Raw genomic sequence first — 27,085 nt, forward strand, 5'->3', positions numbered from 1 at the left:
GAGCACAGGGTCCGGACGCGTAGGCCCAGCGGCCATGGCTCACGGGCCCAGCCGCTCCGCGGCACGTGGGATCTTCCCGGACCGGCGCACAAACCCGTGTCCCCCGCATCGGCAGGCGGACTCTCAACCACTGCGCCACCAGGGAAGCCCCCTTTTTTTAAAAAAAAAAAAAATTATTTATTTATTTTTGGCTGTGTTGGGTGTTCGTTTCTGTGCGAGGGCTTTCTTCAGTTGCGGCAAGCGGGGGCCACTCTTCATCGCGGTGCACGGGCCTCTCACTGTCGCGGCCTCTCCCGTTGCGGAGCACAGGCTCCAGACGCGCAGGCTTAGTAGTTGTGGCTCACGGGCTTAGTTGCTCCGCGGCATGTGGGATCTTCCCAGACCAGGGCTTGAACCCGTGTCCCCTGCATCGGCAGGCAGATTCCCAACCACTGCGCCACCAGGGAAGCCCGATAAAACTTTTTTAAAGAGGAAAATAATAAAAATTTAACAGATGGACTAGGTGTTAATATTTTGTCATGGTTGTTTTATCACTTTCTCTCCATATATGTGGACATCTAGATACTCACACACACATCACATCTTTGTGGTTAAAGCATTTGAGGTATGTGGTCATCGGGAGACTTCACACCTAAATGTATCAGCATCGGCCTCCTCTAAACAAGGCTGTTCTCTTACACAAGCACGCTACAACTAACACAGGACATTTAGTATTAATGCAACACTGTATACAATTTAATTTACAGTCTTCAGTACTATTCTTTTGAGTTTTGTTTATTTTTTAAATTTGGTAAAATATAGAAGTGGCCATTTTAATCTTTTTAAAGTGTACAGTTCGATGGCATTATGTTCACATTGTTGTGCAAGCATCACCATCATCCATCTCCAGAACTTTATCATCTTCCCAAACTCAAACTCTGCACCCATCAAACAATAACCCTGTTTTCTCCTTCTTCCAGCCCCTGACAACTACCATTCTACTTTCTGTCTCTATGAATTTGACTACTCTAGCACCTTCATAGAAGTGGAGTCATACAGTGTTTGTCTTTTTGTGAGTGACTGTTTCACTTACCATAATGTCTGCAAGGTTCATCCAATCCATGTTGTAGCATGCTAGAATTTCCTGCCTTTTAAAAAAAATACATACATATAATTTTTTTCAATTGTGGTAGAAATACACATAACATAAAAGTTACTATTTTAACTAACCATTTTTAAGTGCTCAGTGGCATTAAGTCCATTTACGTTGTTGTGCCACCAATCTCCAGAGCTTTCTTCATCTTGCAGAACTGAAACTCTGCACCCATTAAACAGCTCCTTCCTCTCCTCCCCTAGAGCCCTGTGTCAGCCGCCATTCTAGTTTCTGTCTCTATGAATCTGGCGACCCTAGGGAACTCCTAGAAGTGGAATCACACAGTGTTTGTCTTTTTGTGACTGGCTTATTTCACTCGGCCTAATGTCCTTCTTTTTGGGTGGGGGGCACTCCACCGCATGGCTTGTGGGCTCTTAGTTCCCTGGCCAGGGATTGAACCTGCGCCCTCGGCAGTGAGAGCACAGAGTCCTAACCACTGGACCACCGGGGACCTCACTTGGCATAATGTCCTTAAAATTCATTCATGTGGTAGCCTGTTTGAAAATCTCCTTCCTTTTTAAGGCTGAATCCTATTTCACTGTATGGATATACCACATTTTGTTCATCCATTCATCTGCTGATGGACACTTGGGTTGCTTCTACCTTTTGGCTGTTGTGAATTATGCTGCTATGAACGTGGGTGTACAAATATCTCTTTGAAACCCTGCTTTCAGTTTTTTTGAGTATATACCCTGAAGTGGAATTGCTGGATCACATGGTAATTCTGTGTTAAATATTTGAGGAACTGCCATACCATTTTCCACAGTGGCTGCACCATTTTACATTCCCACCAGCAAAGCACTAGGGTCTCAATTTCTCCACCTCCTCACCAGCACTAGTTATTTTCTGTTTTTTCTGGATAATAGCCATCCTATTATGATCAGTGAAGTGATCAGGACAATTTCTTAAGCATTTTGATGTTGTTTAATGGAAATAACACTTGCATTTTTTAATGTCTTTATGAAGCGGATATAGAGGAGATGAATTTTATGAAGCAAGTAGAATATATAACTCTAAGATTCTGTGAGAGAATCTTTTTATATTTGAGAAATGCTTTATCATTTACAAGGAAGTTTCACCTAAAATATCTCATCATTGTTCCTCACAGCAAAACTGTGAAGTAAGGCAGGTGTATTATTGGCCTCACTTAATGGATAAGGAAACTGAGGCTTGGAAATTTTAAGTGACTTTTTAAAAAAATTAATTTATTTGGCTGCGTTGGGTCTTCACTGCCGCGCGTGGGCTTTCTCTAGTTGCGGCGAGCGGGGGCTACTCTTTGTTGCAGTGCGTGTGCTTCTCATTGCGGTAGCTTCTCTTGTTGCAGAGCACGGGCTCTAGGCACGCGGGCTTCAGTAGCTGTGGCTCGTGGGCTCTAGAGTGCAGGCTCAGTAGTGGTGGCGCACGGGCTTAGTTGTTCCACGGCATGTGGTATCCTCCTGGACCAGGGCTCGAACCCGTGTCCCCTGCTTTGGCAGGTGGATTCTTAACCACTGCGCCACCAGGTGAGTCCCTTAAGTGACTTCTATTGCGAGCAGCCTTAAATCATTTTTAGAAGAGTGAAGGGTAATACTATGAATCAAGAAAAGTAATGTTTTCAGGGCCTCACAGGACTCGAGAGGAGCAGAGCTCACGTGTTCTGATTCCACATCTCGTGTTTTTTCTCCTGCACGACAATGCCCTCTCGACAGGGGAACATCTGGAAGGACGGGTTTTGGTGTAGTTTCTCAGTATAAATTTATTGTATGTGAGAGGGAGTTTTCTTTGTTGTCACTTCTAGTTAATCTACTTAGTTGATGGGAGGAGGATGCTTGCTTGTACCATATTCCTGCTACCCCCTGGGTTTGGAAGAGAAAGGACCTCTCTTCCTCCTCTTTCCCACACACAATAGCACACCTCACACACCACACACACACACACACACACACACACACACACACACACACACGCTCCAGCCACATGCACACAAAAACAACCACTTGCATACATACATACCCCACACATACACAAACTTCATGCACGCACAACACGTGTAACACATGCACGGGACACACTTCACACATGCCACACAAGCACACATGCAATCACACCACACAGACTTCACGCTTGTGCATGCCGCATACACCATACATGCATATCTCACCAACTGATACACGTCACACACCAGGCGTGCAACCACACATGCACATACACCCCTCGCATGCATACCATACATGCGTATCACACACACATACATGCACACACTTCTTGCATGCACGCACACTCCACATATAAACATCACACGCACGCACATCGCACTTTGTACGTGCTCATGAACACACATGCTCACTCCCTCCCTCCTCTCTGCTTCCCGGGGGTGTGACTTACCACGTTTCTAGAGAGAGGCCAATTTTTCTTTTTTGGATATTGCTCATTTAACCTTGGGCGTTTGGGGGGCTGGACGAACAACTCTGTAAAATTCTCAAGCTTCAGTGAAATCAGACCTTTATTGTAGTTTCTTTTGTGGTTGTTGTTTTAAGTATCGTGAATCCGTAACTTAGGTACACCTGTATCACAATATGGGCAAACTCTAAATGATTTTGGGGAACTCCTCCCTGATTTGCACTAGTCTGTCTCTCCCTTTGCCCTAGCGGTGAGTGACTTGAACTAGAGAATTGTGGACAGCCCCACCTAATTGTGTGGGCATTTGGGGGCCACATCTAAGTCCCACGAGAGAAGCCAAGCAGAGCCAGCGTCAGTTCGACCTTTATCCTAGGTCATAGGTGGTGTTTTCTGCAAGGCTGGCAGGATGACAGATTCCTGCATTGTCATAAGCACCTTCTCGAGATTTTCACACAAAAGTAGTTTGATAGAACTTCGATAGCAAACCTGGAAAAGCCGAGGTGGAACAAGGCAGGGAAGTTAGTCACGTTTACACTAACTTCCGTTGTTTGGTTTTCCTTGCCAGCTCCTTCACATCGCAGAGACGCGGCATACAGAGGGAGAAGCAAGAGCAGAGACCGGGGCAGCAGGGAGTCTCTTGCATCTGCTCCAGCTTCTGCCCAGGGGTCCTGCCCACCCAGTCCAGATCCCGCCGGCCGCGGGTCTCCCCCGGATGATGGGCCTGTCAAGGATCTTGCCCACAAGTTCACGCATTTGGGAAGTCAGGAGTGCCCTCCGCCTTCCTCAGGCTCGTCCGCGGCTGCCAATCCTGGAGGAACCGGTCAAGGGAGAGCAAGCCAGAGGCTTGCAGAGAATGGCGGTCCAGAGGATCTTTTCTATGGGAATCACAGTAGTACTTACTTCACTTTTGATTTGACATCAACTCCCAAGTGGAAGGGCCCCGCATCCTGGCAGAATGGCCAAGACACTGGTAGAGAGAGTTTGTTTTCTTCCAGTCTGGCTGTCTCCTTCTCACCTCTTGGTTCTCCGCAAACACCTGAAACCATCACCACCAGAAAGAGCACGGCCATCCTTTCCTCGGACTGCGTGAACGCGGAGGGCAGACGTGGGAATCAAGACAGCCAGCATTTCCCGCTTTTGAATAATAACGTCGATGGCATGGCCACAGATGCCACTTCCATGAGATCGTTAAATTACAAAACCACAGCCAGCAGGCAGAGAGAAAAATCGTTACCTAGGGGTCAGGACTCCGGAGTGAGTCTCAGTCATCTGCAGGCCACTGGCCAAGCGACAGCTGCCGACGATGGGGCCATGGCCTTTGTTAATGGTAAATACACAGAGAAGACATTCTGGGCTAGTCTGTCCACAGTGCCACCAGATGGCTCTAGTAAAGTGATAGATGAAACTACCGATGTAGGTAAAACTGGTGCCACTAGTTTTGGCTTCACATGGGCAGTCAGTGGGGAGAAAGACGTGTTACGCTCTGAAAGTCAGAGGCTGACAAGCCAGGTCCTGCCCACACGTGGGGAGACCACTGCCCCGACACAAAGCAGCCCTCACTCTGTCCAGGGTCCCTCGCTTCACACCTTCCTTAAGCAACAGAGCTGCAGCCTAGGGGACCCATGGTCGGAACTCTGCTCAAATCTCTGTTACCCCTGCCAGCGAGATTACAGCAAGGGCTCAGGCTGGGCTCTGTGTGAGTCACTGAGGGACAAAGAGGGGCCCCATGTCTCATGTCTGCAGCAGAGCAGCTAGGGCTAGTGGTTTCTCTTTGGATGTCCCTTAGCAGTATTAAAGGGCAAAGGGGGTTTTGGTTAAGGAGCAGTACTGATGAAGAGACTGACATATGAAGGTGGAAGGACCAACCCTAGAACTGTACAGAATAAGTGCTACATTTATTGAGAACAGGAATAGTTCACCTATGGTTTAAGAAATAAACATAACTCTCAGGTGACCCAGATGTTCATGTTTGCTTTCATGTCTAGGCTCTCATGAGCAGTACGTGAATCATAAGAATTTTCTTGAACGTGGCCCCCATTTCAGATATTCTTCCCCACTGTAAGACCAGATATCTTGATTTTCGGTTTAAATTTTAGGATCAGCATACATGCATCCTCTTTTCTTTTGTAGATTCCGTATCTGACGTTGCGAGTACCGTACGTTCTACGAGGGATGAACATGGCTCAAATGAAATTTGTCTTGACCATCTGAATAAGGGTTGTCAACTTAGTGAGTAACTTACTTAAGGACTTTCTAGAAGCAGAAACTTTATTAATAGTAATATGGCTAACGTTTACTGTGTACTGTGTGTCAGGTGCAACGCTAAGAATCTTACATTCATCTTCTTTAAACTTCAAATCAACCCTAGGTTCTGTTGTTAACCCATTTCGCAGATGTACAGACCACCCACTTCACCACTGCATGATATTACACGTTCTCCTTTTTCAATTCAGTTTTAGGTGAACTGTTAAACTTAATCAGGGACCCATCTTTTTACATACAAAAAGCAAACAAAAGTATCCTAGCAGACACGTTTTCAAAGTTTGTGTCCTGTCGTGATTTAGGCATTGCCCCTCTTCTGGGCCGTGGGCTCTAGTCGCCCCTCACGTGTGTACTGAGGGACCCGTGCTCTACACGACCAATGTCTTGTGTGTCATTGCAGTCAATGAGCCACACCTGTCCACACTGTTGCCTCCCACCAGGATTCCTGCAGAAATGTTTCCCACGGGGCTGCTTGGGACACAGGGCTGCCCTCTCACTCTTAACACCACTCTTTCCCTTTCATGCCTCCACCCCAGGCCTAGGCATCAAGTCTGATTCATTTGCTTGATTACTTAGTGGTCTTAGACGCATTCACCTTGTGTCTGAAGAGGAGATTCTGCCCTGCGTTCCCTAAATCAAAAATCTTTAACTTTAAAATATTTTCTTTTTCATTATGGTAAAATACACATAACAGATTTTACCATCTTAAATATTTTCAAGTGTACAGTTCAGTAGGGTTCATTACGTTCGTATTGTTGTGCGACCAATCTCCAGAATTCTTTTTATCTTGTAAAACTGAGACTGTACCCATTAAACAACAACTCCTCCTTTCCCCCTTCTGGCAGGGAAGCCCCTCTCAGCCGCCATTTTGGTTTCTGTCTATAAGTATGACTTCTCTACGACCCTCATACAAATGAACTCACACAGTATTTGTCTTTTTTGGACGCTGGCTTATTTCACTCAGTACAATGTTGTCAAGGTTCATCCATGTTGTAGCCGTTGTGAGAATTTCCTTCCTTTTTAAGGCTGAATACTATTCCATTGTATTATATCACATTTTGTTTATCTATTCATCCATTGATGGGCACTTGAGTGGCTTCTGCCTTTGGCTGTTGTGTGTAATGCTGCTATGAACACAGGTGTACAAATATCTGTTTGAGATTTGCTTTCAGTTCTTTTGGGCATATACCCACAAGTGGAATTGCTGGATTATATGGTAAATCTGTGTTTAAGTTTTTGAGGAACTGCCACACAGTTTTCCATAGCAGCTGTATCATTTTATATTTTCACCAGCAATGCACGAGGGTTCCAATTTCTCCACATCCTTGCCAACACTTGTTAATTTGTTTTTGTTTGTTTGTTTGTTTGTTTATAGCAGCCATTCTGATGGGTGTGAGGAAGGTTATACTTTTTTGAATCAGCCAAATCCCAGGCAGTGCCACTCTGGATTTCCTTGTGATGTCTAAGTCTGCCTCTTTTTGTTCTAAAGTAGTAACACATCTTTTAGACATTTCAAAACGGTTGAAACATAATGCAAATTGTGAAAAATAGAACTGTTTTCTGTACTCCTGTATTATGGACTTCTAACATTAATTCATTCTTCAGCAAGCATTCATTGAATGGTCATTTTTTTCATGCCCAGCCCTCTGCCAGTGAAGCAAGGGAGAAGTAAGCTAAACAGTGATGCAGGCCTTTTTTCAATGAGTTTGTCATTAAGGTGGGGCATCAAAACATCCACAAATTTGGGAATTTTCTGGCGGTCCAGTGGTTAGGACTCCACGCTCTCACTGCCGTGGGCCGGGGTTCAGTCCCTGGTTGGGGAACTGAGATCCCACAAGCTGCACGGTGCGGCCGAAAACAAACAAAACAAACAAATAAAAACAAACAAACAAAACGTCCACAAATTAGAAAACTGCGTAAAGTGAGTAAATACGTAAATAAAGCACAAACTGAGTCCCGAGCACTGGCTGAGGGTATACAAAACACAAGTCAGTTCAGAAGAGCGTGAGATTAGTGAGGGAATTAATTCTTCTGGGAGAGATGAATTTTAGGTCAGGGCTTCAAGGAAACACAAAAGCAGTTGCCTATGCTGGAGAGCAGTTTGTCTCAGTAAATCCACGTGTGGGGTGCAGAAAGGGTAACTGTGAATTTATAATGATCTCGGATTTCCATGTGGGTAACATGGCTTTTTGGGGAGCAGAGAATTCTGTTCTCTGATGAGTCTCCATGGGTAATAATGGAACCTGGAGTTTGGGGCAATGCAGGTAGGGGCCAGCATGAGCACAGGTGTAGCTGGGAAATGTGCCTGCAGGGCAGGCAGGATGGGAAAGGCAGGCCTTGATGGAGAGTGTCAGCAGTGAACTTGGCCGAATTGCTCAGACTTCTTTTCTGTCTTTTTAGAGAGCTGCAACAAAGTTCACTTCCACCTGCCCTACCGGTGGCAGATGTTACTCGCAAACACCTGGATGGACCTCCCGCTCATGGAGAATATTGAGAAGGCCTTTTGTGACCCCAAAATCTGCACGTAAGTTGGTTGCTGGTCTGGCTGGTGAGATGCACAACATCATCAAAAGAAGGCCCAGTGCCATGCTTATGGGAAGAAGAAAAAGCAGTTTCCTTCAGAATCCCATTCAGGTTAACTCTTGAGATGAAAATGGCAAATGCCTGCTGAGTTAATGAAGAAAAATACATAAGTGGGACAGGTTTGAAGTCACTCAGAGCCTGGCTAATACGAGGGGCTCTGGGAGTATTTGCTAACTCAGGTGAAATAAACAGGGACACAAATATGTGTTTAGTTAATATTTGTCAGTGTGTCCTGCAGAACAACACAATGCGCAGGTTGGTTTGTATTCCTATCAGCTCATCGTAGGACTATTACAGGTACTAAATGATGAGCTCAGAAGAGCTTTGACTTAATTTCATAGTTTGAGAAAATGATGTGAGTCATTTCATATAGTTCTAGGGCAGGATTTTGTTGTATACTTTAGCATTTTATACCTTCCTCTGTGTTCGCTATTTTCTCTACCCTGGAGGTTTCTAAGAGGCTACCTTATATTTCTGCTTCTATTAGGGCTGATATGGGTGATACCACCCATGACCATATTTATAAGCTGCATCCTGTTTTACAAGGCAATTCTTTGGGGGGAAAAATGCAGATGTGTCGTCGTCTGTAAATTTAGTGTATTTTTGGTGGAGATTCTGTGTTGCTGCATTTTGCCACTAGAGGGTGGCGTCAGCTGTTTTGCTTCTAGGTGTATTTCTGCCTCCAGGTAAATCTGAAGCAGGGTTTTTCAACCTTAGCGCTATTCACTTTTGGGACCAGATAATTATTTGTTTTCGGGGGGCAGTTTAGCATCATTCCTGGCTTCCACTCACTGCATGCCACTTGTGATAAACAAAAATGGTTTTCGACATTGTCAAATGTTCCCTGGGTCACAAAATCGCTCCTGGTTGAACATCACTGATCTAGGAGGTGTTTCATAGAGCAGTAACTCTTACACTTTTTGGTCTCAGGAGCCCTATATAGTCTTGAAATGTATTGAGGATCCCAAAGAACTTGTTTATGTGGATTATAGCTATTGATATTTACCATATTAAAAATCACAACTGAGAAAAATTAAATATTTACTGATACATTAAAAATAACAATAGGGCTTCCCTGGTGGCGCGGTGGTTGAGAGTCCGCCTGCCGATGCAGGGGACGCGGGTTCGTGCCCCGGTCCGGGAGGATCCCACATGCCACGGAGCGGCTGGGCCCGTGAGCCATGGCCGCTGAGCCTGTGCGTCCGGAGCCTGTGTTCCGCAACGGGAGAGGCCACAACAGTGAGAGGCCCGCATACCGCAAAAAACAAAACAAAACAATAATAAACTCATTCATGTTGACATAACATTTTAGATAATTATATCTAGATTATATATAGTTATATGCATATATAACTATATAAGTAAAACTATAAAAATAACTTTTCCAAAACAAAACAAAACCAAATTCATTGAGAAGACTGAAATGGTTATATATTTTTGCAAATCTCCTTATTGTGAAATCAAACATCATGTAGCCTCTGGAAAACTCCATTGTGCCCCTGTGACGGTATGAAGGTGAAAAAGGCAGGTGATGTCTTAATATTATTATGAAAATAACTGTGACCTTGCTGGCTCCCTGAAAAGGTCCTGGACCACACTTTGATTACTGTTTTAATAATAGTTGAAAAAAACTGACCTACTGTGAGTTTCTAACTGTCTTTCTAACAGACATTGAGCCAATCCATTGTTTTGTGTGGGCACAGTTGTCTACGGGGGATATTTTTTGAGGGAAGAACACATTTTGTGACACCGTTGACTATGTGGGGTAGGCAGGTTACATTATCTCTCTGTAGTTCAGTTTTTTCTTTTATGTGTAAGACCGAAAGCTGTATAAGGGAAATTCAAAAATCCCTTTCAGCTCTCAAGGTTTAATTCTATCCTCTTTTTTTTTTGTTGTTGTTGTTTTTTTTTTGTGGTATGCGGGCCTCCCTCTGCTGTGGCCTCTCCCGCTGCGGAGCACAGGCTCCGGACGCGCAGGCCCAGCGGCCGTGGCTCACGGGCCCAGCCGCTCCGCGGCATGTGGGATCCTCCCAGACCGGGGCGCGAACCCGGTTCCCCTGCATCGGCAGGCGGACGCGCAACCACTGCGCCACCAGGGAAGCCCTAATTCTATCCTCTTATTAGGGAAGACCAGAGTGTAGAAAACAGAAGCATTTTGTTTCAGTGAAGCATTTTGTTAACACTAAACTTTTCCCTCTCAGCATTTCTGTTGGAAATTATAATATCAGTTTCCAGAAGATGACTTGTGATTATAATCCCATCCGACGTCTCTCCACGCCTTCATCTGTCACAATGCCAGCCAGTTCTCTCTTCACCACAAAATGGATTTGGTACTGGAGAAATGGATATGACAAATGGGTTCAATATGGAGAGAAGGTGAGTACCATTCCTCCTTGTGGACGCTCTTGTATAAACTTGCCAACTTCAGAAGAAACTAGTAGTACAGTGTCTGACACCTGTGTGGTTACCCGTGGAGCATGGACATGGTAGAGGAAGTGGTGCTTTTTTACATTATACCCAGCAAGCATGGACTCCGACTGCATCATAAAAAATTATAATTATTTTTAAGGAACTCCTTGATCCATGAGCCAGCCAAATATCCCTGTTTCCTCACTATCGGGGACTGGGTTGGAACCTTGAGATAGCTTTCTATGTATTAGTACATAAATGTACAGAGACTACTGCTTTCAGCCAGAAGAGGAGGCAGACTGAGAAATCAGAAGACTGATACAGATGGTTACTAGGATGCAGTCAGAGTCTGGATTCAGATGGACTAGAAGATTCTAGACTTACCCGCACAGGGACATAGTAAAGGGAGAGAAGTTTATCTTTTTAAATTAAATTTAATTTAATTTTTAAAAATATCTTTATTGGAGTATAATTGCTTTACAATGGTGTGTTAGTTTCTGCTTAATAACAAAGTGAATCAGCTATACATATACATATATCCCCATATCCCCTCCCTCTTGCATCTCCCTCCCACCCTCCCTATCCCACCCCTCTAGGTAGTCACAAAGCACCGAGCTGATCTCCCTGTGCTGTGAGACTGCTTCCCACTAGCTATCTATTTTACGTTCGGTGGTGTATATAAGTCCATGCCACTTGGGAGAGAAGTTTAGATAAGCAGAGCTTCTGTCTAGTATCCTTTCTTCCCTTTGATTCATAGGATTAAAGAGAGAGAGAGAGAGAGAGAGAGAGAGGGAGTGAGCTTAAGTAGGCAATGAAATCAGAGTGATGAGAAAGAAAAAAGAAAAGCAAGAGATGAAAATGAAGCCAAAGATAAAGTAGGGACGAGGAAATGCCAGCGTCAGATTCTCTAGGTTAGAAGTGGATGGGCTAGACATTTGGCTCTGCGCTCCCTAGCTGCCAAAGCAAGCAAAGAAACACTGTCTGTTATACGGTCTCCTGTGCCTCCATGAAAAGACCATTCCAGTTACTCAGGAGAAGCACGGCTTTTTTTCTGTTAGTGAGGCCTGAGAAAAAGGTCTCCTATGGGGCCACACAGAGGGGACCTTGTGTGCTGCCGTGAGTGAGGTCCTCAACCTTGGTCCCACCATCCCTGCAGTACATGGCGGTTTCTCAGCGGTCTTAGCGGCAGATACATGCTATCAAACAATCTTTCACAGAACCTAAATGAGAGAACGAGGGTGAAGCAGAGCTGCCCTGTGCAAAGAGGACGGGGCTCAGAGCTCTTTGCTTTCCCCTCCTGCGGTGACCTATCAAGCACCTCGGCATGAAAACCCCTGTGATATTTAGCTTTGTACGGGCTCTTCTTATATTTAATCCGAGGATGGTGTCAAAGTGCAGTTCCGTAAAAGTGATTCTGTGAGGTGCCTGTGGAAATAGAAATTATAAACTCAAATTCTTTAGCCTTGGTTGTTAAATAAAATAATTAAATAAAATGAAACGAAACGAAGTGAAATTAAAATAGTAAACTATAGGTCTTAATGGTTCTTATGTCAAATACTTGCAATTTTCAGTAAGATAGGGGAGGAGGGTTAGAAAATATTTGTATTCTAGTGACATCATGATCCCAGAGACCAAAAGGAACTTTAAGGGCTAAAAGATCATATTTAAATTTACACAAGTTCTGTCACTCATGTCCCCTAGTAAAACATCAAGAAACTTCCTGATAAAACTTCTTTATTATGAAGTTCTCCCTGGGATATTCAGTCTGTGTTAAATGCACAGTTCTAGAATGTAACTTTCTGCCTACGAACACAAAAAATGTTATAGTCATTGAATCTGTGGCACTTGTCTGTGGTAAGAAATGGAATGTGTTCTTTGAGGATGTGAATAAACTCTTACTGTCTCATATTAGTTAGACCCATCGTTATATAAATTGAGTGGGCACTTCTGTTATAAAAGGAAAAAAAAAAAAAAAGAAAGGCAGGAAGGAAAAACAGGCCCTGGGTTTGGTGTTTTCCTTGCTGGTCATCCAAGTAAAATAAAAATGGTGGTACCGGGAGATCTGAAACACAAACATAAGTTGCAGCCTGGTTTCTTTCATGGTCCAATGTATTATTTATTATGGTCCAAGTTTACAGCTGTTTGGTGACCTGGTTTGATCCAGTGTACAGGTTAGAATATTTAGAGAAAAGAGTGGGCTGAAAGGCTTTCAGACAGAGCCCTACAGGTTTTATTTCTTCTTTTTTTTTTTTTTGCGGTATGCGGGCCTCTCACTGTTGTGGCCTCTCCCGTTGCGGAACACAGGCTCCGGACGCACAGGCTCAGCGGCCATGGCTCACGGGCCCAGCCGCTCCGTGGCATGTGGGATCTTCCCGGACCGGGGCACGAACCCGTGTCCCCTGCATCGGCAGGCGGACTCCCAACCACTGCGCCACCAGGGAAGCCCCCAGGTTTTATTTCTTGCAACTGAATTTTTAATAAGAGTTGGGCATATATGTATAGCTGATTCACTTTGTTATAAAGCAGAAACTAACACACCATTGTAAAGTAAAGCAATTATACTCCAATAAAGATGTTAAAAAAAAAGAAAAAAAAGAGTCAGGCAACTGAGATTTCCGGGTTAGGAGCCTCTCTGGTAGGAACTGGGAGAAATAGAAACTTTTGCCAACAAAGGGTAGATGCATATGTTTGACAGTGAAAACCCTCTGGAAGGTAGAAATGATATATGGCAATTCAGGTGCTTAACCAGGACTCGCACCTACATGGATGGTGGACCAGGAGAGGATGGTGGGTAGCAATGGTGCAGGATGGGGTTACAGCAGGAGTGACTGGAGGGCAGAGCCAGGTAGCAGTCATGGGCTTTGCATCAGTCAGGGGGTGCAGATCCAGACCCTCAAGATGTTTACCAGCAGATAGCCAAGCTTAGTAGCTGTGAAAGCTGGCCTTTGGGGGCAGGGGTCCATGACCTGAGGGAATTGCCCAGGGCACGGGCAAGCCATAGCTCTAGAAGGCCGAGATCAAGGCAAACATGTAGGCACAAGACAAAAGCCAAGACCTGGTAACTGAAACTGAGGTATAAATTCAAGTCTTCTGGGAGAATGCATAATTGAAGGCTCTACCATTCATTCATTCATCCACTCACCCATTCAGAACTGGAGTACAGTGCGGGCAGAGCCAGAGGAATGTCCTGGTGAACCATGAGAGGCTGTGCAGATGCTCAGACACTGACTTAATGGCCTTGTTCTGTCCGGTATGACAACCACTAGCCGTATGTGGCTATTTAATTTTTTTTTTTTTTTTTTCTCCAGAGAAGGAAGGATTTATTACTTGCAGCAAGGAAGAAGAACACCGGGGATCTTTCCCAAAGCAGTGTCTCTGGGGCTATTTAATTTTAAACTTAAATTAATTAAATTTAAATAAAATTAAGAATCAGTTGTCGTCACACTAGTCACACTTTAAGTGCTCTAGAGCCACATGTGGCTCGTGGCTACTGTATAGGACAACACAGAGAAATTTCCATTGTCAAAGAAAGTTCTAGTGAATATGGCTGATATAGACCCTAAAGCCTTGCTGGTCAAAGTCAGGTCCGCAGACCAGCAACGTCAGTGTCATCTGGGAGATGTTCAAAATGCAGGCTCTGGGACTTCCCTGGTGGCACAGTGGTTAAGAACCCGCCTGCCAATGCAGGGGGCACGGGTTTGATCCCTATTCCGGGAAGATCCCACATGCCGCGGAGCAACTAAGCCCGTGCGCCACAACTACTGAGCCTGTGCTCTAGAGCAACTAAGCCTGCGAGCCACAACTACTGAAACCCGTGCGCCTAGAGCCCGTGCTCCTCAACAAGAGAAGCCACGGCATTGAGAAGCCCGCGCACCGCAAGGAAGAGTAGCCCCTGCTCGCCACAGCTAGAGAAAGCCCGCGCGCAGCAACGAAGACCCAATGCAGCCAAAAATAAAATTAATTAATTAATTTTTTAAAAATGCAGGCTCTAAAACTCTTCCCCCACTTCCCCTGAATCATAATCCAAATTTTAACAAGACCTGGGTGAGTCACATTTACATTCAAGTTTGAAGGGCTTTGACCTAGAGTTTGCAGATTCCTTCCAGCCAGGAACAGGGTTCTGCAGAGCTGAGCAGGCAGTTGAGGGGTACAGGACTGTGGGGATGGGAAGTTAGGGCAGAGATTCAAGTCATCAAACCAGGGTGCCCAGGGAATTAATTCCCCAGTGGTCCAGTGGTAGGATGCTGCACTTTCACTGCTGAGGACGTGGGTTCAGTCCCTGGTCAGGGAACTAAGATGCTGCAAGCTGCGTGGTGCAGCCAAAACAAAAAAACAAAAAAACACCCCAAACAAAGAAAACTCCAAAAAGTCCAGGGTGCCCAGAGGGGATGGCTGCCTTCCTCCACCCTTGCTCGCAGGTGTTTGCCCACTTCAGCCATTCTTTGGGGTCTGAGGAAGGCATATGGTTTCCCAGCAAATCATCTAATCATGGAAACTTAGTTTCCTACTCCCCACCCTGGATGGCAGTCTCTTTTACAATCATCCCGATACATAATGTCCCAGCAGCCGTTGCAACAAACATCGTTGTGGTATGACGTAATTGTTCACGACTGTAGTTCAGAAAGTTCTGCTGAAGTTAGCCTTCTTGTCCCTTCCTCCCATTTGTCCTGGTTCTACCTCCAGAAACAAATCAAGTTTATTCCTGCTTTGCACTGTGTGCAAATACTTGAACCCAGTTTTCCTGTGCCACCATGTTCCTCTCCGGGCTAAGAGACCTCTCTATCTGGGATGCCTTCCTTGGAAGCTTTCGTTCTGGTTCTCCCCCCCTTACATCCTGCAGGCATTTCCATTAGGGAAGGGGAATGCGGTGGATGTAGCTGAAGGCTGCAGAGTCTGGCCTGTCATTAAAGGGACTGGGAGCCCCTGCCCACCCCCGGCTGCCAACAGGATCTTGCTGTCATCCTCCATTCTAGATCACGAGGAACAAGAACTCCTTACCATTAGATATTGGGAACCCCTACTCCTGGGGGCTTCTGTCTGGTCTGTCATTCCTGACATAGGGTGGGGACCGTGGAATGGTGGCCTAGCCTGCCCCCTTGCTAGGATAACACACTTCCCTTTATGCACCCTTTCTGGTGTTCAGACCCATCATATGTGCCTTGAGGCTGGAGATTATATCGTTCCATTTTGGGGGTGCCCCTTTCATTATAGTCGGAGGAGAAGGGCTAGGTCACTCTCATTTGGACAACAGTACACCTGTTGGAGTTTTACGTGCCTTCATACCAGCTTTAAACTGTGCTTTCTCATCGTGTGATGGGCTGATAGCTGTGACGTTCTACTTCATGGCAGGGTGTTGGATTCTGTTAGACATCATGTCTGCACATCGGGTACCAGTTGCTCTGTACACTTGAGTCATATTTTATGGAAGGTGTAAAAGACTTGCAAAGAGCTCTGTTTTTCAGGCCTCCACCAAGGGTATGGTCAGTTTCTGCAGTGTAGATCGTGCTCTCAGCCCTGCGGTGGAGACTTACAGAAGGGTGTGACGTGGTCCCACCCAGGAAACTTGGCAGTCTGATTTGAGAGGCAGGGTGCATTCCTGTTCAAATCCCACGGCTAAAATAAAGTTATATAAGATATCATGGTAGAAATTTCTTAAAAGCCTACCCTGAAGTCTTTACCTTTTTTTTTTTTTTTTTTTCTAATTAGAAAGACAACGAGCAAATTTCAAACATCGACTCTTCATACCTGGAGTCTCTTTTTCTATCCTGTCCCAGGGGAATTGTGCCATTTCAGGCGGGTTCAGAAAACTACGAGCTGAGTTTCCAAGGTAAGTCTTTGTGTTTGGCAGTGGTGCCTGTTGCTGGAATCCAGCCTGTGGCGTCCACGTGGGAGTGGGAATGGAGTAGCCCTGCGTGCTGCGCTCAGGACCTGGGTTCTTTTTAGCAAGGAGGCAGTTCAGTGGGTGGGCGCCAGTGGCGGTCAGAAGACCTGTCCTCTGGAGCCTCGGCTCTGACGCAGAGTAGCTGGGGACAGCACCGAGCACCCTGTAAAATGGGGGCCTTGGATTACGTGGTCTCTGGGGTTACTTCTGGCTCTGCCATTCTTAATTTCTGACTCTAGGTGGGCTGCTTCCCAGACTGAGGCAGAATTTTCAGGTGCTGATGACTGCAGTAGAGACCTTGGGCCTGTGGGTGCCTTCTGAGTTTTATTTTATTTTATTCATTTATTTATTTATTTTTAAATTTATTTATTTTATTGTATTTATTTTTGGCTACGTTGGGTCTCCGTTGCCGCGCGCGGCCTCTTCTGTAGTTGCGGCAAGCGGGGGCTACTCTTCGTTGCGGTGCATTGGCTTCTCATGGTGGGGGCTTCTCTTGTTGCGGAGCACGGGCTCTAGGCACGCGGGCTTCAGTTTGTGGCACGCGGACTCACGTGGGATCTTCGCGGACCAGGGCTCAAACCCGTGTCCCCTGCACCGGCAGGTGGATTCTTAACCACTGCGCCACCAGGGAAGTCCCCCTTCTGAATTTTAGAACCTTGCTGTTCCTTTTAGGCTTCATCATCTAGGTCAATGGTTTTATCCATCACCTTTTCTAAAGACTTTGCCTTCCGCCATGTTTATTTGAGCCTCCATAGGAAGATTTTCTGGTTACTTTCTACCCATCTGTCTGCTGTGTTTAGTAAGAAACCAGGGCAGAAACTGCTCTCCCTCTGAATGTACTGTCCCATCGGCTGCATCCATGGGACACCCCCTGCGTGTGGTCAGATACTTGCCTTTTCGGGACCCAGCCCCGTAGGTGCTTTGAAAGAGGTAAAGGAGATTTTTTCAGGTCCTTGACATTACCAGGTGGTACCTGAGATTTGGGTCCTGTACCAATTATGGTGTGTTAAGTCATATAGCTTTGAAGGGCCATTATACCAACTTCTGTGGAAAGCAACCTGGCAATGCATATCAAGAGATATTAAAATATGCTTGCTTTTTTATTCTCTTAGGAATCTTTCTAAGGAAATAATTCACAAGAAAAAAATAAGCTATAGGCATAAAGGTCTCTGTTAAAGCCTTACTTATAGTACTAAAGTAGAGGAATAGCTTGTATACTAGTGGGGTAGTGACTGAACACATTAAGGTATTGAATTTCAGTGGAGTATTGGGTGGTTGTTAAAAATTATGATTATGAAAACTGTGCAGTAAAAGTAAAATTTGATATTGTTAAATGAAGAAGACAGAACCCCAAGTTTGTATTTCTGTACTTTTTGGTTCTTATGTTATATTTAAAACAGAAATGAATTTTTAAAAAATTTAACCTGCATGATAAGTGCAGCAATGTATGCATGTGGCCCAAGACTAGAAGGCAATAGAGAAGAACAAAAATCTCTTCTGTTGGGCGGTCAAATTAAAAATGCGCTTAAATTAAAAAAGATTTTTTTGGTGGTATTCTCTGTGGTGAAAGGTGGTGGAGAGATGAGAAGCAATATACCTTGTTCCTGAATCTGGAGCAATTTTAGCCCCATAATTTTGTTCACTTGGCTCATAGAAACCAGTTCAGAGAAGTTTGCAGTGTTCCAGACTATTTTCTTTCTATTTCTTATTTGCTCGTATTCATTAAACTAGTATTAGAGTGACAGTTGTGTGTTAGGCCCTGTTCTGGATGCTGGCAAACCAGGCAACTTCAGAAAATAATTATAGCTGCGGGGAAAATGAAGCAATGTGATGAAGCAGAAAGAGAATGGAGGAATCATGGGAGGGAGCCTGCTTTTATCTGAGGAGGAAACTTTGGAAGGGAGGGGGCAGCCCATGCACGTGGGAAGGAGGTGTGCAAGAGATGAGAGCAGACGTTGAAACTTAAATATTTTATGAGCTGGAAACCTCGAGAAGGTTTTGAGCAGAGCTGTGGCATGATCTGATTTGCTCTTTCTGTCATTGTTTGTTTTGTTGATGTTGATGTAAAACTATACTGAGGCATAATTGCTGCAATAAGATGCATCCATTTTAAGTGTGCAGTTGGATGAGTGCTGACAAGTGCATGCAAATACTATTCTAATCAAGATCTAGAACACTCCCATCAGTCCAAAAAGTTTCCTCATGCCCCTTTGCAATCGGTCTCTCCTCTGCAACCAGTTTACTTTGTCACTATAGATTAGTTTTAACTGTTCTAGAATTCCATATACATAGAACCTTGTAGTGTGTACTCTGCATATGGCTGACTTCTCTCAGAATACTGTTTTTCATTCATCTATGTTGTTGCATATAGAGTAGTCCTTCCCTTTTCATTGCTGAGTAATATTCCATTGTAAGGATATACCATGGGGCTTCCCTGGTGGTGCAGTGGTTAAGAATCCGCCTGCCAGTGCAGGGGACACAGGTTCGAGCCCTGGTCCGGGAAGATCCCACATGCCGCTGAGCAACTAAACCCCTGCGCCACAATTACTGAGCCTGTGCTGTAGAGCCCGCGAGCCACAACTACTGAAGCCCGCGTGCCTGGAGTCTGTGCTGCACAACAAAAGAAGCCACCGCAGGGAGAAGCCCGCACACGGCAACAAAGGGAAGCCCCTGCTCACCATAACTAGAGAAAGCCCTCGCTCAGCAACAAAGACCCAATACAGCCAAAACTAAATAAATAAATAAATAAATAAATTTTTAAAATGGATATACCATGGTTTGTTTAGCCATTAACCTGTTGATGGGTATTTGGGTTGTTTTCACTTTTTGGTTCTTGTAATAATGCTACTAGGAACATTCAAACGCAAGTTCTCGTGTGGATGTAGCTTTTCATTTCTCTTGGGTAAATACTAAGGAGTGGGATTGTCGGATTGCATAGGCAGTGTATGTTTAACTTTATAAGAAACCGCCAAATTGTTTTCTAAAGTGGTTGCACCATTTTATACTTTCACTAGCAATGTACGTTGATTTACTTTTTAAAGAACTCACGCTGGCTGCAGCTTAGACTTAGGTGTACAACATGCGTGAATTGAAAATGACATTTCACATTTGAGGTAGGAAAAAACTTCTAAGATATAGCTACCACATTCCAACCCATAATCATTGATGCCTGTCATGGGTGATGTCTTGTAATCTGGCTGCCCTAGCTCTCTTTACCACCTGACTTTGATTTAAAGATTAGATTAACTCAGGAATGCTCATTTACCTCTTTGTTGTCTGGGTCTTGTACTAAGGGCAGTGAAGAATACAAGTTTTCATCGTGAGTAATTTCCATCCCAAAGGATTTTCTCGATTCATACGTGTACAGTTGAGTCATGAATATTTGCTGTGTTACTAGCCTCTGAAAAATAACAATAAATCATTTCCTAGGACTGATTCTTGATTTGTGTTTTCTTCTTTCTGTCTAAAGGGATGATTCAGACAAACATAGCTTCCAAGACCCAAAAGGATATCGTCAGAAGGCCGACATTTGTGTCTTACTGGGACGTGGGGCAGGTGAAACGTGGACAAGAGTGAGTGTCTGGAAGCTGCTCGCTGGCACACGCTTGAGATGTTAACACGCTGATCTCATTGAGTCACTCATGAATCTGGACCCTGTTTTCTGAAATGTTCCTGCTCACATAACACTGCAATTTTCTTTTGCTTTAACAATGAGTGAGGTACTTGCTAAGCGGTACAGCGTGACTGAAAGAATTCTAGAGCAGGAAGTCTGTCTTTCCCTCCAATTCCCGGGGGGGACTTTGGGCCGATCTCTTGCTCTGGGCTCAGCTTCTTCAGCTGTGAACGGCTGGTTGTTCCTCGGAAAGAATCAGATGCACAGTTACTGGGTGTTTGTTTTGCTGTGGGTTCTTCTGCGTATCTTTAGTTTTGTTGAGTGGATTTATAAGGGGTGGGAGGCTGAGAAAGAAATGGAGAGAAAAAAGGGATGTGGTAGCTGCCTGAGCAAAGGCTTTGGGGAAAGAGACAGTTGATGCAAGGGGATTTGTAAAGGAAATTTTGCTGCGGGAATTCAGCGTGACTCCTCTGTCTGCTCATGAAACTCAGTCAAACCTACGTTGCTCATGAACATTTTTGGAGTTGGATTTCTTTTTTCCTGGGTGATGAGTGATTATGTAAAACAGACGTCAAGGCAGGTGTGAAGTCGGTGTTCTAATTAGGTCCTTTTGGTTGTAAGAATTAAGGTATTCCACGGAAACGGGAAGTTACTAAAGGGATTAAACGTGGTGTAGTAGGGAAAACAACGTTTTACAAGAAGCCAAGGCTGGGGAGCTGAGCTCTCTGAGGGCCTTAGGACCGGGAGTTGGGTCCAGTGCTGCTTTAGGGCCTGAGCAGCCTGGGGTCACAGATCTTTGCCTGTGACCAGGTTAACGGCCCGACTCTGGAGCTCCATGTCTAGGCTCAGATTCTGCCTGCTGCTTATTAGTTGTGTGGATTTGGACAAACTAATCACTCTGCATCCCCCCATCTGTAACATGGGCTTGACCCTAGTGCATTTGTCAAGTAAATCTTAGCTGCTTTTCTTCTTATTCTATTCCCCTGCTAAGAGACTCAGAAACCTTATCTATAGCTATGTGCATATCTGTCTTTATATCTCCTAAGACTTTTCTCTGGCTAATGCTTGACAATTTTAACCTCATTATTCCAATCTTTATATCCCTTCAGCTGTACCTTCTGCCGCTACTACCCAATTTTCTCTGAATTTCTTAATTCAAACTCCCAAGAATTAGAATCGGATCAGCCTAGCCAGCTAAGGTTCCCTCCAGTTCTTTTAACATTCACACGAATAAAGGAAAAATATCGCAGGGTTGAGAGGCGTCAAGTACACTCCCACCTGTCTCCCCTAGTATAATCCTCCACCTCTTCCCTCCCCTCCACAGATCCTCAAAGCTCTTGAAATATTCTGTATGATGAATGGTACATAGTGATACTGAATAGTCAGCTAAGTGAGTGAGTGAATAAAATGAATTGAGAAAACTGTTCGTGGGCGGCTGTGGAGAGAACCAGCTTGAATCCTGCTGTCATGAGCCCAGAGGGGACACACTGCTTTAGGACAGACTAAGGGCTGGGAGTATTATTCTGAACAGCCCGAAGAGAAATGAACCATAGCGTTGATGAGCACCTTACACCGTATTAATTGAATTTGTTCTGCACTATACTAGTATAGTATGGAAATCGGAGCTTAAAATATCAGTTGGGGCCAATTTCTTTCATTCCAAAAGAATCTTCATTTTACAGAAGGGGGTCTTTAAAGAGTTTTTTTCCTTAAAGCATTTTTAAAAATTTAATTTTCTCATTATGGAAAATTTCAAACTTAAAATTGTACAATAAATCCCTACGTATTGTACATGTCAGTAGGAAACACCCACGTGTATGGTTACTCTGAAATACGGTTCATCCGGGACAGGCAGGATTCTTTCCCCTATACCCCTATTTTAGTGTTTATCACTTGACAAAGAAGCTGTAAGACAAACTTACTTAATGCTAACACATTAGGACCTTTGGAGGTTAAGCAGAAATGTAAAAAAGAGTCAAGGCTTTTACATTTTAAATCAATGGGAAAATAACAACTTACCAAATTATGAATGATTACCACCTTTTTAAAAAGCATGATTACTGATATGTGTGTACCAGGAATATGCAGGGATGTAGTCCAAAGAAGATTCAAAGGGGAAGTTTTCTGAGGAAGCTCACCCTAGTTGAAGTTAAGCACAGAAAGTGATTTGGGCACATGAAACAGGGAGCCAGGTGAATTGCTTTCTCTGTCTTGTTTGCAGCCAGCAGCAGGTGAGGACCCAGCCAGAGCCCTTCATCTCGGTATTTCGTCCTCGACAGGTGGACACGTGCGTCTCATCCTCGAATGGCTATGAGGTACTTGGTTTTTACTTTTTAGTGGGTGAATTGTTTAAAGATGGGACAAAGTACTTTGCCACAAATGTGTGTATTTGAATGAATTAATGAGTGAAGGAGTGAGTGAATCGCTTCTGCAAAACCCTTGAATCAAGATTCAAAGGCTGACATCTGAACGGTGATTGTGTCATGTGCCACTTTCCCAGAGAACAAGTCTTCTACAGGGCATGTCATTGTTTCCAGAGTCCAGGCACACACGATCTCCTTGGGATAGATCCTCACAACAAACCTGTAAAATAGATATTCGATTCCCTACCTTACAGACGAGAAAACTGGAACTCACAGTGAAAGCGACTTGTCGTTAGTTGGAGTTAACAAACAAGTTTCTATGGGAGTTGAAGTGTGCCTTACCTCATCACCTCGCCTGGTTGGGGCGAGACTCTTCCTGGATCATTTAGCCTCCACATCAGACTCCAGCTTTGGGTGCAGGCAGCTCTGCTTGGGCTCCTTGGGTACCTCCAATGCCCCTGCCCCTGCACTGGCTTTAGGCAGGGAACTCACCAGGTCATTGAACTAAGTCACACACCTGGGGATGGGGTGGGGACGCTCCGTTTGCCTTCAGGCATAATGCTCTGTTAGCCTGAAGTCAGCCTGAACACACGGGCTCCATGCCATCTAGTTCATCACTGGAATGGACTGCCAGATGTGGAAAGCCTAAGCCAGCTTATCCCATCTGCTGTCAGAGGCCTGGCAAGGATACTCCATGGCACAGGCAGCCATACCTATGGACATATCATGCCTTAAATGTTTCCTGTTTCACACTCATATATTTTTAAATTTTTTTAGTTGTTTGAGATCAATAATGGCTCTCTGGAATATGCCAAAGTGAGTGAGCGTTTTAAAGCTTCCATGAAAAATTTCAAGATTGAAAAGATAAGGAAGATCCAGAACGCAAAGCTCTTGAAGGCTTTTGAAAGGTTGGTGGCCACAACACCAGGTGTCTTGACATAAAGTTTGAAAGGATTAGTGAAGATCTATCTTTTAAGATTTATATTCACTGGTTCATTTTAGTAGTCAACAGTTTCTGCAATCTCTAGTTGTGTTTTCATTGTGTCCACTCAAGCTTCTCTCTTTCAGCTTTAGCTTTACAATTAAATGCTTTCATGTGTCTATCATTTAAAAGTTTTCATATATTTATTTTTTACAGCTGTTGCCTTGACGTTAGTAGCTCCGTTCTGAAAGCTAGCAGAATAAAATTTTAAGATGATTAGACTTTAGTTGGGATTAATGTTATTAACTGGAGTGGATGAGGAATGTGCCTGATACTAAGTCTCACATTTCCTATATCAGGAAGAAAAAGGAGATGAAGAGAGACGAGCAAATCCTATTTTGTGCAATGAGACGCACCCATGTAGAGTCTATCTGTGCGAATAATTTTGACTGGGTCTTACATGGAATTCGTGACACCAAATATGGAAAAGGTTCGTATGGGATAGAGAAGCCGAACTAGTAGAACCATCGCTTAGGCTCTACACATGCTCCTATTATGAGGTATATGTAATTATTTTGTATTAACCACCACATCCAGGCGTTTACAGTCATGGAGAGAAAATAAGCTCATGTTAACCTGAAATGTCCAAATTAGAGTGGGAAGTTGCCGTGGGACTTGATTACTGCACCTTAGCCCTGCTTCCCTCCTGTCTTTTGTGTTTTGCGGGAAGGGCAGGGCGGGGAAACCAAGGCATCTCATACATGTTGCAAGGTACTCCCCCTCGTTGATGACTTTGTCTACCACTGCTACTCAGTTCCGGCCATGGCTCTTCCTGACCTATGCCCATCCTACTGCCACTGCTAGCTTCTAATCAAAGGTGGGAGATGAGGCCTCTCCCATCTCAGGCCACACTGGTGGTCACACAAAATCTTTTCAGCTCTTTCTTTTTGTTCCTCAGTTCCTTCATGCAACTCAAAAACCAAAGAATCACTCATCCTTTTTTCTTCCTTTAAAAAAAATTTTTGGGGGGCTTCCCTGGTGACGCGGTGGTTGAGAATCCGCCTGACGATGCAGGGGACACGGGTTCGTGCCCCGGGCCGGGAGGATCCCACATGCCGTGGAGCGGCTGGGCCCGTGAGCCATGGCCGCTGAGCCTGCGCGTCCGGAGCCTGTGCTCCGCAACGGGAGAGGCCGCAGCAGTGAGAGGCCCGCGTACCGCGAAAAAAAAAAAATTTTTTTTTGGCTGCTTTGGGTCTTTGTTGCTGCACACAGGCTTTCTCTAGTTGCAGCGAGCGGGGGCTACTCTTTGTTGCTGTGTGCGGGCTTCTCATCGTGGTGGCTTCTCTTGTTGCGGAGCACGGCCTCTAGGCGCGCAGGCTTCAATGGTGGCAGCATGTGGGCTCAGTAGTTGTGGCTCGCAGGCTTAGTTGCTCCTCGGCATGTGGGATCTTCCTGGACCAGGGATCGAACCTGTGTCGCCTGCACTGACAGGCAGATTCTTAACCACTGCGCCACCAGGCAAGTCCAAGAATCACTCATCTTAAGGGAACAAGTAATAGTTTATCACATTTTCAAAGGGGGCTCAACTCATATACCTAAGATGAAATTCAACCCCTCCCCCCGAAAAGCAAGAAGCCAGTCAGTCAGTGAATAAATATTTCTGAGTGCCTTCTCTGTGCTACATGCTGGGGACACAGTGGCGAACAAGTTAGACATGCTCCCCCCACACCATTATTTCACATAATTTAATGGTTGCAAATGTTCAGCTGCTGTAGATGAAAAGAACAGGCCCTGTGGACACCTGAACAGGTTGGAGAGGTATTCCTAAGAACAGGTGGGGTTCACCAGCCTCAAAGAGTCAGGAATAATTGGTCCAAGATATGGCCATGCAATAGACTTGGCCCCAGGGCATGGGAAGCTAATGAAGGGTTTTAAGCTGGGGAATGACTAGATGAGCATTTCTTAAGTTTAAACACATCACTAAAACCTACTGAGAAATGTTTGGAGAAAGCAGAGTAACCATCTTGAGTGAAATATAACATGTGTGACATTTAAACCCATCAGTTTCTCATGAGTCTCTTATGTCAGAAGTCAAACAAATATTTCTCCTAGAAAATGGAAATACGGTGTGTGTATATATATACATGTTCCCAGGTCTTGGCCATAACTGGCTCTGATAGTGACATTCTTGGATGCTTAGTCTGTTTCTCCTCTTTTATGAACAGAAGAGTGCTGAAACGCTCTGAAATGTATTTGGATGGCTTGACAGTGTTACTCACTGGCTGTCATTCTTCCTTTAATTTGGTGAAAGGGGAGAGTTGTTCATGGCCAAGTATACGCCTTTGTGTAGCATGGACGCAAGAGGCGAAGATGGCGCCAGCAGTTCTCACGGACGTGCAGGGTGTTCCTCAAGGAAATTTTCCCCATGCCACCCTCCCTGTGAAGGTCAGGGAGGGATCCTTCTCCTTGGCCTGTCTCCTATTACATGGAATTAGGAGGTGTTTTTGTTCTGTTTGTGTTTATTTTTAATGTTGGCTTTCCAGTCCTGTCTCCCATGATGCTGTTAATATGGTCTAGGTAGACTGGTATGAACCACTGGGCCCATAATCTTAAAAAGATCAGGCAGTTATCTTAAAAGAGGCCAAGGGGCAGGTCTCAAAGAGATGGCTAATCTCTGAGGGAAAAAAAAGAACCCCTGTTGCACGCATGAAACCCCTCTGGATAGGCTGTTGTCTGTGTAACTTATACATGACTATGTGTAAGAGGTGGTAAGACATGCCTGGAAGGATAGAAGGGCTCTGGGTTACATCTTGATAAACTGGAGTTGGAAACCAGGCATGTAACAGGACGTAGAGGAGAAGAGTGGAAGGCAGGTGAGTAAACGAGTTCCTACAGGCTGGAAGGTGGCCCAGAACTGATCAGACTGGATTGAGGAGAAGAACGGCAGCAGTTAGGTGAAAGCCACCCACCTTAACAGCAGAGGAGATTATAAAAACTCAGATTTGGATAAACAGCAGAAGCAAAGTGAAATTAGAAAAAGAAGCACTTGTTTGGGGGGCGGCTAAGCAAGGAAGGACCTCTCCTGGTACCAGCTGGATTCAAGACACTAGACGGGACATGTATAAGGTCAGGGAACATGTTTAGGATCCAGGGTGCAAGATTCTGCAACCCAGGTACCTCAAGATGCCAAATGGATAGAAAGAAGGAAACAAAAATGTCAAGATAATCTGAGTGTCTATGTAGAAAACTCCAAAGAGTCTCCAGGGCATTGGAATGTTGGTGTTCTACCAGGGAGGGCGCCACACATTCCTCTGCTCCTGGACTCCCCTGTCATCTCTGACTTTTAGCCACTGACCACCCTCTGGACCCAGACCCAAGGTCCCTGAAAAACTGAGTCAGAGCCAGGTTGGCCCTTTTTGACTCTCAACTGGGAGAGGGTTCCTTCTCCTGGTCTTATTCAGAGTTCTTTCTAGTTAACAAAGTCAGCCTTTTTTTTTTTTTTTTTTTTTTGGCGGTACGTGGGCCTCTCACTGCCACGGCC

General features: G+C 44.8%; 1 protein-coding gene across 1 annotated transcript in view; it reads left to right on the forward strand.

The window, feature by feature from the left end:
• ZC3HAV1 (zinc finger CCCH-type containing, antiviral 1) overlaps positions 1 to 27,085 on the forward strand; it is a 64,646-nt gene that overhangs the window by 28,362 nt on the left and 9,199 nt on the right. Inside the window, exons 4-12 of the mRNA XM_007118763.4 lie at positions 4,077 to 4,838; positions 5,642 to 5,740; positions 8,174 to 8,297; positions 10,558 to 10,732; positions 16,472 to 16,592; positions 20,116 to 20,218; positions 22,481 to 22,574; positions 23,400 to 23,530; positions 23,904 to 24,034. Coding sequence (XP_007118825.2) covers positions 4,077 to 4,838; positions 5,642 to 5,740; positions 8,174 to 8,297; positions 10,558 to 10,732; positions 16,472 to 16,592; positions 20,116 to 20,218; positions 22,481 to 22,574; positions 23,400 to 23,530; positions 23,904 to 24,034 — 1,740 coding nt within the window. The remainder of the gene's footprint in view (positions 1 to 4,076; positions 4,839 to 5,641; positions 5,741 to 8,173; positions 8,298 to 10,557; positions 10,733 to 16,471; positions 16,593 to 20,115; positions 20,219 to 22,480; positions 22,575 to 23,399; positions 23,531 to 23,903; positions 24,035 to 27,085) is intronic.

This window comes from Physeter macrocephalus, chromosome 5, assembly GCF_002837175.3.
Source record: "Physeter macrocephalus isolate SW-GA chromosome 5, ASM283717v5, whole genome shotgun sequence".
NCBI classification, from domain to species: Eukaryota; Metazoa; Chordata; class Mammalia; order Artiodactyla; family Physeteridae; genus Physeter; species Physeter macrocephalus.